The sequence below is a fragment of the Rhinolophus sinicus genome, linkage group LG07 (assembly GCF_036562045.2).
Source record: "Rhinolophus sinicus isolate RSC01 linkage group LG07, ASM3656204v1, whole genome shotgun sequence".
Classification (NCBI taxonomy): Eukaryota; Metazoa; Chordata; class Mammalia; order Chiroptera; family Rhinolophidae; genus Rhinolophus; species Rhinolophus sinicus.
In genome coordinates this window covers 78,010,180-78,026,046 of record NC_133757.1, presented here as the reverse complement: position 1 = coordinate 78,026,046, position 15,867 = coordinate 78,010,180, and the positions used below count along the sequence as shown (strand labels likewise).

Genomic DNA, 15,867 nt, shown 5'->3' with positions numbered 1-15,867 from the left:
TGTATTTTTACAATGGATGAATTTTGTGATATGTAAATTATACCTTAATATGGATGTTTGTTTTTTTTAAAAGGTTGAAACAGTTTGGTTTCCATTCTGGCATCCATTAGTACGCTCACGAAAAAATAAAACTCCACAGAGGAAGTTGTGAGCCTGTTGGTCTCATGAGGCCAACCCAAAGGTCATGGACACGTGCTGCCTGCCCCCCACTCACCCAACTTTGGGACCATTTTAGATGAGGCTGGAGCAGGCTTTGAAAGCTGCGTTGGGTTCTCTGTTTTGTGTCTGTGATAAGCAGATTCTGCTCCTGCACTTTCCTGTAGAGGAGAGTCTGTGTCACAGATTGTTGAGCTTCAGAATTGGGCCATACACAGGTGAGGACAGCTTTTTTTTACCCCCCATTTTGGGTGGAGGAGCATTTACTCTTTTGCTCCAGAGCTTTTCTCCAGAGCTTCTATACCTGAAAGGTAAGGACTGGGTCCCTCATCATCCTGGGCCTCTGTGGACTGGGAGCTCTGTAAACAGTCATCTCCATGTTTCACTAAAAACACATTTGTGTGCCCTTTTCTGAGGTGCCAGCTCTCCTTGGATTGTCGGCAGGCCAGGACCAGGCCTGCTCCGTGACAGGCATTGTGTGGGTCCCCTCGGACAGAAGTGATAGGACAGGATCTGGTCACGCTCCTTTCTGGGGTGCCATATTACGAAAGAACATGCAGAGGTCTTGGGGAGGCTGTTGAGGGATTATGGCTCGGGGAGGTGCAAGACACTGGGTGCCTGGGCAAACCATCTCTACTTCCTCATTTTACCTGGGAGGAAGCACAGGCAGGGCAGGGGCAGACGAGGGGCCCTGTTTCCACTTCTTAACAGTCTGCCACGTGGGCCTCAGTGTGGCACAGGTGTCCTGGTGACTGCTTGTCCCTGGCTTCCGTTAGGGTGTATGGCCTTGAGGCAGCCGTATGTCTCCCTCCTCTCTCCGCTCCCCCCCTTGCATCATGTGTCTCATTAGCTGTGCGATGGGGCTTCACTGGGAACCAAGGGCTCGCTGTCCCCCTTTGTGATGTGGGTGAGAGAGACTCCCGTCCTCACCGAGGGGCCCTTGGCCTCCTAGGAGCTGGCAGTAGGTGGTAGCGTTGCTGTGGGCTTCAGTGTTTCTGGCTTTCCACTTCCCTGGTCAAGCACTTGGAAGCGCTGACGGCCTGTCACATGCACTAAAAGTGCTACTTATTGGGCCCGCAAAGCAGAGCCCCTTTGTTGAAGCTGGTGTCCTCGATGACAGAATCACTGTCCCATCTGCCTTTTTGAGATTTTGGCATTCAGCAAGGGGTAGCATACCCGAATGAAAATCAGCGAACTCTTCCACACCAGGGACCTCATTGGCTCTTCAGTCGGAATTAAGACAGGGCTTGGTGGCCTGCAGGGATAAGTGGGGTGTGTGTGGGCATAGCACCCACTCCCACCTTCACACCCTAGTCTTCCAAAGCAAAAATGAATCTGAAAGTAACACGATAGTGCAGCCACCTGTTTGTAAAGTGGGGGTGTATGGATGGCCTTCTGTATAGGAATGGGGCCTGCAGGAAAAGGTTTGCATTGCCAAACTTTTCCACAATGACTCCAGGGTTCATAGGCAGAGCTCTTGCTGTTTGGGTGACACTTCACAAGCAGCTTCTTGGGAGGGGAAGGGTAAAGTAAACAGTGGGGCTGCCCAGCCTGGCAGCTGATGGCGGTGCATGCCACGTGAGCCTTCCTGGTTCAGTTTGCACACATGCATCCACCTGTGTAGTCCACAGCCTTAAGCAGAACCTCGTCACCATCCCAGAATGTTCCCTCAAGCCCTCCATGCAATTCCTGTCCTCGCTGGTGCACTCTGCCGCTCTAGACGAATCTCATCTCAGCCTTCCTCCAAATGGAGTCAGCCTTCCTCTGTGGAATCTGGCTTCTCTCGCTCCATGTGCTTTGAGCTTCACCCTTGTGTGTGTGTCAGCCTTTTGCTGAGTGACTCCTGTGTGGATGTGTACAGTTACGCCCTCACCTGTCCACAGAGCCCCACCGGGTGAGCATAGCTGCAGTGAGCATTCCTGCAGACGTCTTCCTGTGGACCTTGGACCTCACTTCTCTTGCTAAATACCTGCGAGTTGAATTTCAGGGTCATAGGGTAGTTGTGTGTTGAGTTGTTGTAAAGAAACTACCAGGCCCTTTCCCCAAAATATCCAGGCCGTTTTACTCTTGCGTGTATGGGGGCTGGCTACTGTATCCTCCCTTGGTGGTGTCAGTTTCAAATTTTAGCCAGCGGGTCTCCAGAGAGGTCTGGGTCCAGTTTCTGGCCTGCTTGTGTGACCATCAGTTTTTCCTCCTTGGTGACAGAAGGGTGATCATAGCTGCACTGGCTGCCTGCCTGGTGGTGGGTGGGGGGGTCCTTGCCCGCCATGTACAGACCTGAGCCCCCACCCACCCTATTCTCAGGCCCATGCTCCACTGCAGCTGTGACTGGCCCGCTAGCCAGCTGTCTGCTGGAATGTGCGTTCTTGAGGGAGTTGGGTGAATGTGACACAGCTGTGGGCTTGATGGCTCAGGAAAGGGCTCCCGTTCTCACACAGCCGGGTAGGTACGGGTGTGGTGCTCACTCCGGCTCTCCTGCAGTCTGCCTCACAGGTTGACCCCCCTGCCTGGTCTGTGAGCTTTGGAAGTCCTGCAGCCAGAAGCCTGTTCCTTCTGTGTGACCATCACCTCCTTGAGTGGGGGCTCTGGTGCTCTGTGGGAGGCTCTCAGGAGCCCAGGCCCCCCCCCCCCCAGCACCTGTTGTGGGCTGGCTGTTGCCTTTCACTACTAATTCTCTGCCTGCTGCTGGGCAACTTCCAGGAGAGCCCGTGCAGTCTCAGGGAGAGGCTCCATCAACTCCAACTGGAAATCTTAGCCTGCTGGAGTTTCTTTGCATGTTCCGGAGAGGTACGTTCTTTTGGAAATTGGTTCCTGGTTCCGTGCTTTCTTCCCTGCCTCAGCTGCTGCCTCCAGCTCCGTCTCCTCATTCTCTGCCTCTCCTCTTCCCTGGGGGCTCCTCCTCCCAGTTCTTTCTCAGTCCACCTGCCTTTATTATGGACCACATCTTATTCCAGGTTTGAAATAATTGAAATTTGAGGGGTTCACCTGGACTTCTAAAAGTTATTAGATTATTTTGGGGTATCAGAGTGACAGGCTCTGGGTGCCCTGTTTCTCATTCCTAAAGTGACTCAGCTCACACTGGACAACAGCGTGAGCCAGCCTGGTGACAGGTAAGGAGCTCCACCATGTCGCCACCTCCCTGTTGCCTTCATGGCTCTTTCCTCTGGCCGGGAGGGGATGGTTTCCCACTGGACAGTGCGAGCCCTCTGGGGTGTCCTGTGTGACGGCCTCTGTGCAGGGTCGTCTAGGTAAGCACCGTCGTGCTCAGCCCTCGGCAGTCAGGAACTCTTCTCACACATGTGAGTTAAGCAGATTATTTTATTTTGAGATTATTTGGTATAATTCTGCAGTGTGGTTTCCGATACTTCCTCACAGCACATATTCCTGCTAGTGCTTTGTTTGTCACATAGTGACAAGCTCTTCACCCTGTGACTGGTGCCCTGGCTGCTGTTGCAGGTCATTTAAACGGTCTACCTGCGCGGATACGTGAGGGAGGGGCTGGCCAGCCCCATTGTGCCTGATAAAACTGCTCTTACGTGGTGTGAGCAATGTAATCAAAAGATACGGTGAATGTTTAAATTTAAAAAAAATTATTATAGTAAAACACGTAGCTATTAACCCCCCTCAGAATCTCCTTGCTTTGAACACACTTATCCTGTCGTTTTTGCCACTTTCTGAAGCAGTTAGTCCTCTTTTGTGAGTGTCTTTATCCTCCGTCATGACAACGCTCTGTGGCACATATCGCTCCTGGTACGGCAATTTCTATCAGATGAAAACATTATGGTGTGATCTTATTCACTGGGTCTGGCTCTGTGCGACTTCTGGTTCTTCCCCAAAGTCAAAATAACCATAAAAGGTAAACATTTTGAATCGATTCAGGAACTCGAGGCAGCCACGACAGCGCAACTAAAGACACTCACAAAGGAGGACTTCCAGAATTGCTTCAGAAAGTGGCAAGAACAATGGGACAAGTGTGTCCAAAGTGAGGGGAGTATTCTGAGGGGGATTGATGGCAATGTGTCTTTTACTGTACTAATGTTTTTATTTTAAACATTCACTGTACTTTTTATCTCACCTCTTATATATGCTGCTGTTTATCTTGCAGCTGATTTCTCTGCCTCATTGAGAGCAATTGGACCAGAACCAGAACCCAGCCGGGAGGCGGGCGTGGCTGGAGTGCTGGAGCTGAGGGCTCCCCCCACCCCTTCCCTCACCACTGCCTAACCTGGTGAAGGAGAGGGATGAAGGGGGCCTGTGTGTAGAACAGGTGGAAACAGGAGTGAATGCCCAGGACTGCCCAAGGGCATGTGTGACCCCAGATAAGACAAGCAGGGGGCACACCAGGAGAGGAGCATTTTCTCGGTTATCAGAAGTGCCCTGGAGGAAAAGGAGAGTTGGCCTGTTTGCAAGAGATTTCCAAGGTTTTTCCCTCAAGACAAACATGTGAATTATAATTTGTGAGGGGTGGGGTGGCGGCAGGTGGTGAAAAAAAAGAAGGAGGTTGTCTGGCAGCCCTATTCCACTCACCCTTATGTGGCCCAGGACAGTTCAGCCCCCCCTTGGCGCCCCCATCTCTTCTGAAGCGAGGCTGGTCCTTCCCAAGCCTCCGAATCTCCCAGCGCTGACCAGTGAGTTTTGTCCCGGTGCTGATGGAAAGGAGCCGTGGGACTGACACATGTCTAAGAATAAGGGACAGCAGGCGAGGGCAGGTGACACGCATCGCCAGGTGGGGTCCGCTGCCTTTGGGGACTGAGCTTCCTGTGGCCAAGGCAGCCTTGGTGGCAGCACCATGAAGGGGCCCACCTGGGACAGGTGGGACAAGAGTTCAGGGGTATCTGAGGGGCGGAGCCATAGGAGACATACCAGCCGTTGCTGTGTGTCCCCTTCCTTGGGTCCGAAGCCGTCAGACCACTTATTTTTAGAGCTTAATCTTAAAAACAGTTGTGATGTAACCACATTGTTGTACAGTTTTGGGTCTGAGACCTGGGGGTTGCAGTGTTCCTCTCAGAAGCAGCTTTGACACAGTGGCCTGCCAAGGAGCGTGACTGGTCCAGGCTTGCAGCATTTCCCTCCTTCAGGAGCACTTGGAAGGTCTGTGGGCAGTGTGAGAAGGAGAGGTCCTGGTGGCACTTTCTAGGGAGCTAACAGCCCTGAAATTGGGGTGCTCAGGGTTTCACGTCCCTGGAACCATTGAATTTGTTTGGGTAGAGTCAGGGCCTGAAAAGGCCCATGGTAGTGGGAGCAGTGTGGCGTCCAGCTGGGAAGGGCAGGCTGTGCAGCGCCCTGTGGAGGAAAGGGAGTGGGTGCTCTGGGCCTGGGTGGAGCCCAGGGACACGTAGACTCAGGGCAGAGGTAGACCTGCTAGAGGAAGGAGCAGGTGCAGTACCTTTGCCTGGAGAGTGGCGGTCTGTGGGGAGTGGGGCAGGAGGTGTGGGGTAGTCTCCGGCTTTGGGGCCCTGGGCGCCCGGCCGGCCATGGGGTAGTTTGTCCTCCCCATCTGCCAATGCACCGTGTCGGGCTGCCCTGGGTGGTGCCCAGTTCTCTGCATTGAGTAGCTGGGTCCTTATACGTATATGTTGCTGCTGTCAAGGCTGGAAGAATAGGGTTACCAAATTTTGTCGGCTTATAATTGAATAGATTTTGTGGGAAAATTGCGGCATATCTGTGGGGTGAGTGCTATTACATTGTTAGTAGCTCCCGATTTTCAGAACACAACTTTGGCAGCAAGAGCAAGTCCACATTGTCACGGGGACTCCACTCGGGCGTCTGCCATGGGGAGAGGAAACCCTCTGCCGCCAGCACTGGTACGGCCCCTTTCCCATCTCTGGGCCCCAAAGAATATTTGATTGTGTGGAAAATGTCTGTTGACAGTACTTATTAATATATTTAAAGATGACAATAATACACTCATTACGTGGTAACATAAATAAGATATTTTGCTTACTGAAGCTCAGACTTAATTATTGGTGACAAATCCTGTTGGTTGTTTTCCTTGAAACAACAGGTTTTGTTTCAACCCTTTTGGGGAAAATGGCTGCCAAACACCCAAGTCTGAATAACCGTAGTGTGTCTGTCTTTCCCTCAGTCAGCAGACATGCTTTGTTTTATCACAGAATGTTGAAAAGACGCTTACTCAAAGGGCTGAGGTTTAATACAATCCGTAGCTTGTCCTTCTTCGTCAGGGCATTGCCCACAACGTAACAGCACCAAGTCCTGGCACACTTTGGCATTACGACTTGTCGAAAGGGGCTGATGTTGTCATAGCGTTGCAGTGCCCTGGCAGAGCCCCTGGAGGGGTCCCTAGGACCACGCTGGGGAGCTGCTACGTCAGAGCAGCCCAGTGCAATGCAGAGGATGCAGGATGGGCCAGGCCCATTGTCCAGTGTGAGCAGAGGCCAGGACACCTGGCAGGGCTGGGTGCTCACATCTCAGGTGGCCATTAGACAGTGGTTAATGGCCTTCTGGGGTCAGGTACTGGAAGGAAGAGAAGCCCTCGGCCTAGGACCTTGTCCCCAGGGACCTCCGATGGCAGGGCAGGAGGCCACATGAGCTAATTGAAAGCAGAAAAAGTGATGGGACTGCCCCAAGTGTGCCCATTGCGTTCTGTGAGGATCTGGAAGAGAGGGGAGCTGCCATCCTTCAACTAGATCCATTTTGGGGTACTGTTTACATTTCACAACATCCCCTGGAGGTCAGTGGCGTCCATTCTGCAGATGAAGAAACAAGGCTCATTGAGCGTCGGTGATGGGTTCAGGTTCCTGCACAGTGATGTACCTGCCCCTCCCCCCTACCCCTCGCCGGTCCTCTAGGCTGACCTGGGCAGAATCCCGTGGCTGCTGGGCTTAGAACAGCTGGAGCAGGTCTGGTGGGGGTTGGGGGAACCTGAACCTGAAGGGAATTGCCAGAGGAAGGTGAGGGAGGATCCAGCAGTTTGAAACAGGTATTTAAGGGGGGATGGGAAATTTCCAGGCAAAGTGTGCGCTTTCCATTCATCACAGAAGTTCGTGGTCGTTGCACGCTGGAATGCAGTGTTTATTTCTCTTGTGTGGTGGTCACCTGCGCCCAGGTGAGTCTTCTCTTGCTGTGAGTTGGTGAGGAAGCTGGCATCCCAGCGGGTACCTTTGGCTTCGTCTGATACTTGTGGTCCCAGCAGCCCGGAGGAGTGCTCCTGGTTTCTCGTGTCCTTCCTGGTGGAAGACTGGCCTGGCATGTGGTTAGGGGCCCAGAGGAAGAAGGGGACAGTCGTGGCCGACAGCCGACATTTCTTTTTCCTTCACTTTCCCGGGGCCCGGGCACGTTGGAAACCTGGATTCTCAAGTACCAAAACCCTACCCAGTTTCCTTGGGCAGATGGTGGGCCACATGGAGTGAGAGTTTCCCAGTCGAGTCCGAGGACCCTGTCCTCACACTGTCATCTCTTTCTCAACCTGGGGACTTGACATAAGGATGCCACCAGCTGTCTAGGATCCTTCAAGTATAAATAGAAACATTTCCCCCTTTAACCTAGTACAAAAATGGCGTTTGGTAACCCCCGGTAGAGACATTAGAGTTACGAGTCATGTGGGCCCCATCCTCTCCCACCCTGTACCCTCTGCAGGCCATAGGTACCCCGCTGGTCTGACCAGGAGGGAGCCCGGGGCCCAGGGCCTTACAGGGTGCACAGGGCAGCCCTCGGTGTCCCAGAGTTGGGCAGGCCCGTCAAGGTCACAGGAGCCTGGGCCTGGTATGGACCCAGGTCATCTGCAGGCCATGGGTGTGTGACCTCGGGAAGTCTCTCTCGTCACACTGTTTTTCACCTATGGACTGGGGTGACACTGAGCAGTTGAGAGGATTGTATGGAAGGGTGCCTCTTGGTGGTTGGCACAGGGATGGTCATTATAAAGGATCAGTAACTGTTCTGGGTAAGTTTTCCAAACCCGACAGAGGTCAGATTTCACTTCTGTGGCTGGTCGTTTCTAACATGCCCCCCTTCCCGAATTTCTGAGTAGAGTGTGCTGAATTGGGTTTACCCTTCCTGGTAGTGTTGGGTCTCAGCTGCTGGCAGGGTCGTGCCACACTGACCTCCCTGCGCAGAGCTGCTCCCTTGCTATTTGGTGTTGGGGTCTTTCCATGGGGCTGCTGCCAACTGCTGGCCCAGGAGGTTCTCTCTTCTGCCCACCCTTGGCTCGTCTCTGCGGCTCTTGGCAACTCTGCACGCCCCCAAAACTGGCCCCTGTTGCTGCTTCCAATCACACCGAGGTCCTCTGGGCCTCCCTGGCCAGGCTGTGTGACTTGCAGAGGCTTCTGTGTTCTTAGAACGAGCCCCAGCAAGACGGTGGCCGTCTCCTGACCATGCTGACGCACAGGGCTGCTCTGCCCTGGCCACTCACCCCAGGATTGCCTGCCTCTGTGCTGGGGCCCTGACAGGGGAATGGGCTCACAGGCCTAAGCCTGGCCACGTGTGCGCCCTCCTTTTCCCCGACTGTCCTGAGCTGTGCAGGGGGCACCGTAATGGACTGGGACCCGAAGGCTCCGGGAAGACTGCTGACTGGGTTTCAAAAATCCCATTGAAGTCTCTCACCCGCATGGCCTCTGTGGCTGAGAAGCAAAATGTGTTCTGACTTCTCGGCCCCCACAAAGCAGGCTCTGGGCTTTTCTCTTGACATCCCAGCCAACAGGGTGTCAAGTTACAGGGCTAGGAGAAGTGGCAGTGGATGCCAAGAAGAGAGTCCAACAGAGGGGTGGGAGGACGGTGGGCTCCGGGGTCTGCCTGGGGTCCCCCTGGGGCAGGCAGAAATGTGGGCAGTCTGCATGGGCAGCAGGGGTTCCCTTTCTAATCACTGAGTGTCTGTGAGGGAACAGCGCCCCTGAGAAGAGGACGGTGGGGTGTTGTGAGGCCCCAGTGAGCAGCTGCCATGCCCAGGTGGCCGTGGAAGGTCCCAGAAAAATGTGTGTCGAGGTGCCCAGTTCACCGGAGCCTGTCAGTGAGGTGGTGCCAGGTGGTAGGACTGCCCGGGACCTGGTGGTAACTCTTATTTTCTTTCTTGTAGATCTTTTCTAGAAGTGTTTATGGAACAGAGCGTAGAGGGGTGCTCTTGGGATTCAGCATGTGGGATTTCTTCTGGCGTTGGCTCAGAGTCCACTCTAGGTGGTGTCAGAAGCTGTGGTGGCTCCCAGGCCTGAGGATGGCTCCCCTTTTCCTGTGAGACCTTCTCCTCACCCCCTTTCTTTGCTGGGCAGCTCTGGTCTCTTGCTGGGTTTTCCTGGACGGCACTTCATTCCATCTTATCCCAAGCCTGTGTCTGTTACAGGCAGTCTGCGTGTGCAGAGAACTGCGCCGGTTTCTTTTGAGGGTTGGTGGGGTGGTAACTGGGAGAAACCAGTAAGTACCTGTCGCTCCATGCTCTATCCTAGGGTAGCGTTTAGGGTGGCTGGCCTAAGTTGGGGACAGTCTAAGGGAGAACAAGCAGTGACAGTGGTGTGGGCTAGCTCCCTACAGGCAGAGCTGAGCTAGGGGCCACGTTATCTTCATGGTTTAAAGTAAATAAAACAACGCTACTCCACACAGTGTGGTGCCATTGTCTGGGGTCTGCTGCTTGTGCTCTCAGCCTTGCAGTCCCGAGTCAGCTGGGCTCTATATCTGTCTCTGGTGGCTTTGTCCCTCAGGTAGGATGGCTGGACGCATCTCTATGCCTGTCTCTATGACCCTTAGAGACCCTCTTTCCACGCAGTTAGCCTGGTGTCCTTCCCTAGGGTGGTCTCGGCACACTTAGACACCCCCCACCCCGCCCCCCAGCACGTAACTCCGGGGGCGCAGATGTAAACTGCAAGGCTCTGGTGACCTCCCCTTGAAAGCTCACAGTGTTGTTTCCTCCACATTCCTGTTGTTCAGAGAGCAAGCCACAAAAGCAGCCCAGGTCCTGGGGACGGGACTGGATGAGGTGTGAGCACGGGCGTGGGTCAGCTGGAATGAGCCGTCTCCACAGGGATCTCAGGGCTGGGCAGACGGCCCTGCACCTCTGTACGGCGTTTTGCCAACCACTAGTCTTAGGGCTTCCTCTTAACATGCACCAAAGCCCTAGACTCACAGCCTAGAGCTGGGACTTCCAGGGCCTGTTGCTTGAAAAGACACAGATCCATAAATCTTCAGTGACTTTGTGCATCCTTGAGCAACACAGTATGTGTGCTTGTGGGCACAGCCACCCAAGTGCAAGGCTCTCAGTCGGTCTAAGGCATCACTGGGTTCCTCGTGAGCTCACAGATCCGCATCCTGGAACCAACCAGGTTCCAGGGAAGAGGAGAAAGTGGGTGCGTCCCAGCCATGTCTCCTGAGCACCCACTGTGCCGGGCCCTGCTCCAGCCACCCAGGACCCACGCGGCGCACAGAGCAGACATATCCCTGCCCTCCCAGGATTGAGAATATTCGAATGTTAACCTCAGTGGCTGATTGTCTGCTCTGAGCCAAACCCACGTTCACGGCAAACATTCCCTTACGGCTTTAGGAAATGTCAGGGCCCTGATGGCCTCCTAGGGTAACCCTGAGGGCCAGCCGGGCAGGAACCTGTTCGTATCTTTCTAGGAGGCACAGAAGGTAGTGTCCTGACCTAGACGACTCATTTCAAAGAGGCAGAACCAGGCGAGACCCCAGGCAGCTTTGTGGGTGTGTGACAGCACCCTCCCGCACCCCCAGTGTGCAGGCTTGGTACACGGTGCCCACTCACGGTAGGCCTTTGTGAGCACAACCCCAGGCTCTGGGAGGAGGCCCTTTGGGCTGTCCCGCAATCCCAGCCAGGTGGCACTAGGAGGAGATTCTTGCTCTTCTGACTCTGGGGAGGTCGGGAGCCTCACCCCCTCTTCTAGGGCCATGGTGTCATACTGGAGTGGACCTGTCTCTCTCTCGCCCTGGGAACCTGCTTGCTCTCACTGGGAACTGCACTGCCCAGACCTGTGGAGACAGGCTTCAAGGGGGGCTCTGGGGCCCTGGCTGCGGTTCCCGTGATAGCCTCCAGCCCCACGTGGGGTGGGGGAACCTGCGTGTTAAGCCGGCGAGGCCAGTGTGGGCTGACTGGCTGTGTGGGGAGTAGAGGGACATCCCTACTGGGATGAGTTTGCTGGTGTGAGGGAGCCGGTCACCAGTGGGGGTGCTGCTCAGGCCTGTGTTGCCCTTATGTGGAGCCCCCAGAGTTCTGCCCTGAGCTCCCCAGCCCCAGGATGGACATGGGGGGGCAGGTCTAGGAAGACTTTCTAGGCATGAGTGCTTTGGGGAGTTCCCCTGGAGTGTGCTTCGGGGGCACTGACCACACTCCAGGGGTGGGGTGTGGCCGGGCTGGGCCAGCCAGGGAAGTTCTGAAGGCACAGGTGTTGGAAGTACATTTTGAGGTGTGAATCGGGGCTCACAAGGGGGATTTGGGGGTATGGTGGAGGAAAAGGTGGTGAAGGCCGGAGGAGCCCGTAGCAGGAGCTCAAGGTGCAGGTGCTGAGGGCTGGAGAGGTTGGTGGGGCTTGCGGGGGGGGGGGGGGGGTTGGGGGGGTGAGAAATAGTCTCGGCCTGGGAGATGTGAATGGGCTCCAGTGGGAGGAACGCCCTGGGCCCAAGGTGAGGCTGGTCTCGCAAAGCTCTCACTCCATCTTTAACCACAACTAGACTAGCAGCCACCTGCCTCTGCCCAGCCGCTGGGCTGGAGAGATGTGGGGAGGAGGGAATGGTTGCCACAAGTCCTGAGGAGGAATTTGTTGTCTGTCCTGAGGCTTAATTGGGCCTATGGTCATCACCACCTTCCCTAGTGGGTGCAGGAATCTCAGGGATCTTGTTAAAATGCAGGCTTTGATCAAGCAGGTGTAGGGCAGCAAGATGCTACATTTCTACATACAGGCTCTGGAGAAGCTGCCCCTGCTGCTCCTGAGCCGAGGTGGGTGGTGGTTACCCTGTGTGCCCTGGTGTAGACCCTCAGGGGTGTATTCCGACTGCCTGGCACTGTACCTGCTTCTTAAGCGGTCATTCAGCAAATGTGAGTGAGTGAGTGAGTGAGAGTGAACTAATGAACAAGTGTGATGCAGCATGGCTTCCCTGATAACAGGGCGGCCTGTTCAGAGAATGACAAATGGCAGAGCCACTGAGGTTAATTTCTCCATTCCCTCAGTGAGACGGCTCTCCTGGCACGGGCCAGGGGGACACTAAATACCAACCTCGCACTGACCACTGATGGCTGGAGCAGCTAGGACAGTAGCCTGGCCTTGTGGACAGGGGATCCTATCGTGAGTTAAGGTTGTAATCTTGGCCTTCCCTCCAGAAAACTTGAGGGAAGTTCCTGGCAGGTAGCAGAACTTTTGTGTTTGTTTAGCCAGGGCTGGCCTCAGGGGGAGGAGGTGGTGAGACCATTTTTGCTGATAACAGCCTGGCCTGCTTCCAGGGATTTTCATAGGTCACGTAAAATCTTTCTATCATAATATTTTACATACGGGTTTCAAGATGGGCAGGATGGGCTAATTGGATTTGCCTTGAAATCATGTAGCTTCCAAATAAACTCGGTGCACAGGCAGCTGCTGTGGACTGAAGGAGTGCACCTGGCCGTGCTGCCGGCTCTTTTTGTTCTCCTGGCTTAATGTTTCTATTAAAGAATTTTTTTTTTTTTTAAAAAGAGGACCCACATTAATTCTGAGCCCGTATCAAAGGGGTGTTCTTTTTCCTGAATTAAAATAACTGGGAAGGAACTGAGAGACTTACAGCACCTTTGCTTTAAAGATGGAGCTTAGGAAAGTTTTTCACGTTGGAAACTAGAGGGGCCAGTGGCCCCTCTGTGTGTGGAAGAGGTGGTGACCCAGTCCCTGTAACACACCACAGGCCCTGTGGGCGGGCACCACAGAGGAAGTGCCTGCAGCCCGGCAGCCCCAGTGTGAACTGGGAGCCTCCATTTTCTGACAGCACCTGAACCCTACCTCACTTCTCAAAATGAAGGCTGCATGTCACAAACTGGTTAGAACCGGCTGTTGCCATGGTTTTCACGTTGGAAGGCACAGTTAAAGGGTCACATGACCAAGGAGGGAAATGCCTTTGTCACATGACTTTTGGGTGGCCTGATTAGCATACAGGAAGTTCACTCCCTGCTGGCTGCTGGGATGCTGAGTGATCATTGATGGAGATGATGTCATCTCTTGGACGAGTTATTGATTAGTCTCATCCAAGATGGGACCTGGGAGTGCTGTGGTCACAGTGGCCATCTCGGAGCTTCAGCCTCCAGGTGGTCTGGGGCCCTCGCGCTGCTCTTCCCTCAGGCACATTTCAGTTTTATTAGACATCTCACCTTCAGAAGTGCGCGCCTTCAGTGAGATGATCAAACGTGCTAAATCCCTGTGGCTCTCCGTAGGCTCAGCACACCCTTGCTCAGGAAGCGCCTGCAGTCTCAATCTAGATAGGAGTCTGCCTGGGCTCCTGCTCTGCCTGTGGACAGCTGGTACCTGGGAGGCCACCTGGGCTGGGACCCGCACCACAGCTCTCACGCTAGGCCTTGCATCATCTTGGTGTCGCTGTGTGCAGCCAAAGAGCCTGGAATTGGAGCCCTGAAGTCACCTTGAAAGTTGATCTTGGGTGGAGTGGGCAGCCAGCAGGGAGACAGACTCGAAAGAGCAGTTCCGGAATTGCATTGGTCTTTGGTTTGGTGAGGCCCCGTCCTGGGTTACTTGATCAACAGCAGCTGGTTTCTGGACGTGCGATGAGGGCTGATAACCCCAAGGAGGGGTTGTAGACCTTGAAATGGGTGCCTTTTTGTCCACTCCTCTGGTCTCTGCTGAGAGGCCAGCTGGCAGCTGTGCTGGTTAAATCAGATCAGGGCTAGAAGTGTTGAGGTGCAGCCACCATGCAGCTCTGGAAGGCGGGATTGGGATTGGCCAGGGTGGGGGTGGGTGTCCAAGGTTTAGGGGGAGTCAATGAACCCTCGGCGTCTGGTCCTCTGTGAAGGTGAAGCTCACTCCAAGAATGGAAGAGGCGGTTCGGAGGGCTTTTCAAGCACCAGTTCTCCATCGAGAACTCCACCCCCCCACCCCCCTTAGGTGGGCTGTCAGTGGAAGGACTGGGACAACTTGGAGCTGTTAATCCCAGTTAACTTCCTCGACTTTGTTCTCTGGGCCACAGTGCCACCTAGTGGACGTGTTTGGTCCTTGGTTGGTTTTGCTGCTGTTGGAAGGAAGGATCCATCCGATTCCTTCAACACAACTGCTGAGGCCAGATCTTCCGGGGAGTGTACATCGTGCCCTCAGCAAACAGAGCCTGTTGGTTGGGGCGAAGTGCTGTGTTTGGGACCCGCCCGTTGGTTCTGTGTGTTGGGTCAGTGACGCCGTAGCAGAGGCTCAAATGTGTATCTATATCTTAGGGGACTTGCGGGTGGGGCAGGTTTGGGGTCAAGAGGGCGGAGGGTAATGGGCAGGGGTGGCCTTGGCACCAGGCCGTCAACCCACTGTTAGAACATGAGGAGAGGGAGAAGCTGGAAACCAGTTTGTGAGCAGATGAGGTGGTAAAGAGTACCCAGATCCGCGTGAGAAAATGTGTTCCGGGTTCCAGTCTGTTTCGAAACATGCAGTCACTACTGACACATTGCCACCATCAGGATGAAGAGGGCACATGTGGCCCAGGAAGGGTTGTCCAGCATTCGGCCTTAGCCAGGATCCAGAGCCCAGCAGTTTTAATCTGACACCTAGCCATGTGGTGTTTCCCAAAATGTCTGTCTCACCCTCAGACACACGGGTGTCCTCATCCCTGGGGACGTAGAGGTGGGCCCCAAGAACAGCCCCAGCTATAAACCGGCGGGTTTGGGTGCTGTGTGGTGAGTGCAGTGGGTGAAGGCAGAATGGTGGAGGGGTGGCAAGGCCCTCAGGGAGGACACAAGGAGAGCGGCTGCGGAGGCCAGTGGGGCAGCTGTGCTCCCACCTCGTGCTCTTTGGGTGTCCGGACCTGGGCATCTGCAGGGCGTGGGTGTGGGGCTGTGGGGAACAGTGTCCCGCAGTCAGGAAGCTCTGGCAACAACCTACTCTCCCCGCTCCACAGTGACATGACGGCCGAGAGGAGAGCCCCCTCGCCTGACGTGATCGTGCTGTCTGACAACGAGCAGCCTGTGAGCCCGAGGGTGAATGGGCTTCCGAAGGAGGCCTTGCAGGAGACCAGCACCGAGGCCCTCATGGTGAGCCTCGTCCCCGAGCTGGGGACCACCCCGCCCAGCAGCATCCCTGAGTGCGTCTGGGGCCAGTGGGCCGGTGCACTTGGCGGCCTGCCCTCCACGTCAGCCCTGTTCTCTGCTTGCAGAAAAGCAGTCCCGAAGAACGGGAAAGGATGATTAAGCAACTGAAAGAAGAGTTACGATTAGAAGAAGCAAAACTTGTTTTATTGAAAAAGTTGCGGCAGAGTCAGATCCAAAAGGAAACCACCACCCAGAAGGTGTGTGCACATCTGTTCTGTTCTCAAGGGTCAATGGGAGCCATTCAGAGCCGGAGGCTGAAAGGCTGGTCACGGGGGCAGGGAGGGGCAGGTTTCCGGGTTTCCTCGGGGGCATGAGGGCCAAAGTCTGAGTGGAAACCTGCAGACTGAAGTTCATTTTTGGATCTAGCTAAAAGGATGTCAGTGAGAAAATATCAGAGTCCTACTCAGTCTAGAATGTTCCAGATCTGAATATGTAAAACTCACTAAAAAAGCATCAAGGGAGTGGAAAGCTGTTGGAAGCACACTTCTGGGTTCAGAGCTCTGCCC

The 15,867-nt window shown here is 54.6% G+C and overlaps 1 protein-coding gene across 10 annotated transcripts in view; it reads left to right on the top strand.

Annotated features, from left to right (window-relative positions):
* GATAD2A (GATA zinc finger domain containing 2A) overlaps positions 1-15,867 on the top strand; it is a 91,666-nt gene that overhangs the window by 65,277 nt on the left and 10,522 nt on the right. For all 10 annotated transcript variants that reach the window (XM_074337805.1, XM_019736883.2, XM_074337802.1 and 7 more), the window contains 2 exons: positions 15,172-15,304; positions 15,427-15,558. In XM_074337805.1, the coding sequence (XP_074193906.1) occupies positions 15,172-15,304; positions 15,427-15,558 (265 nt within the window). The remainder of the gene's footprint in view (positions 1-15,171; positions 15,305-15,426; positions 15,559-15,867) is intronic.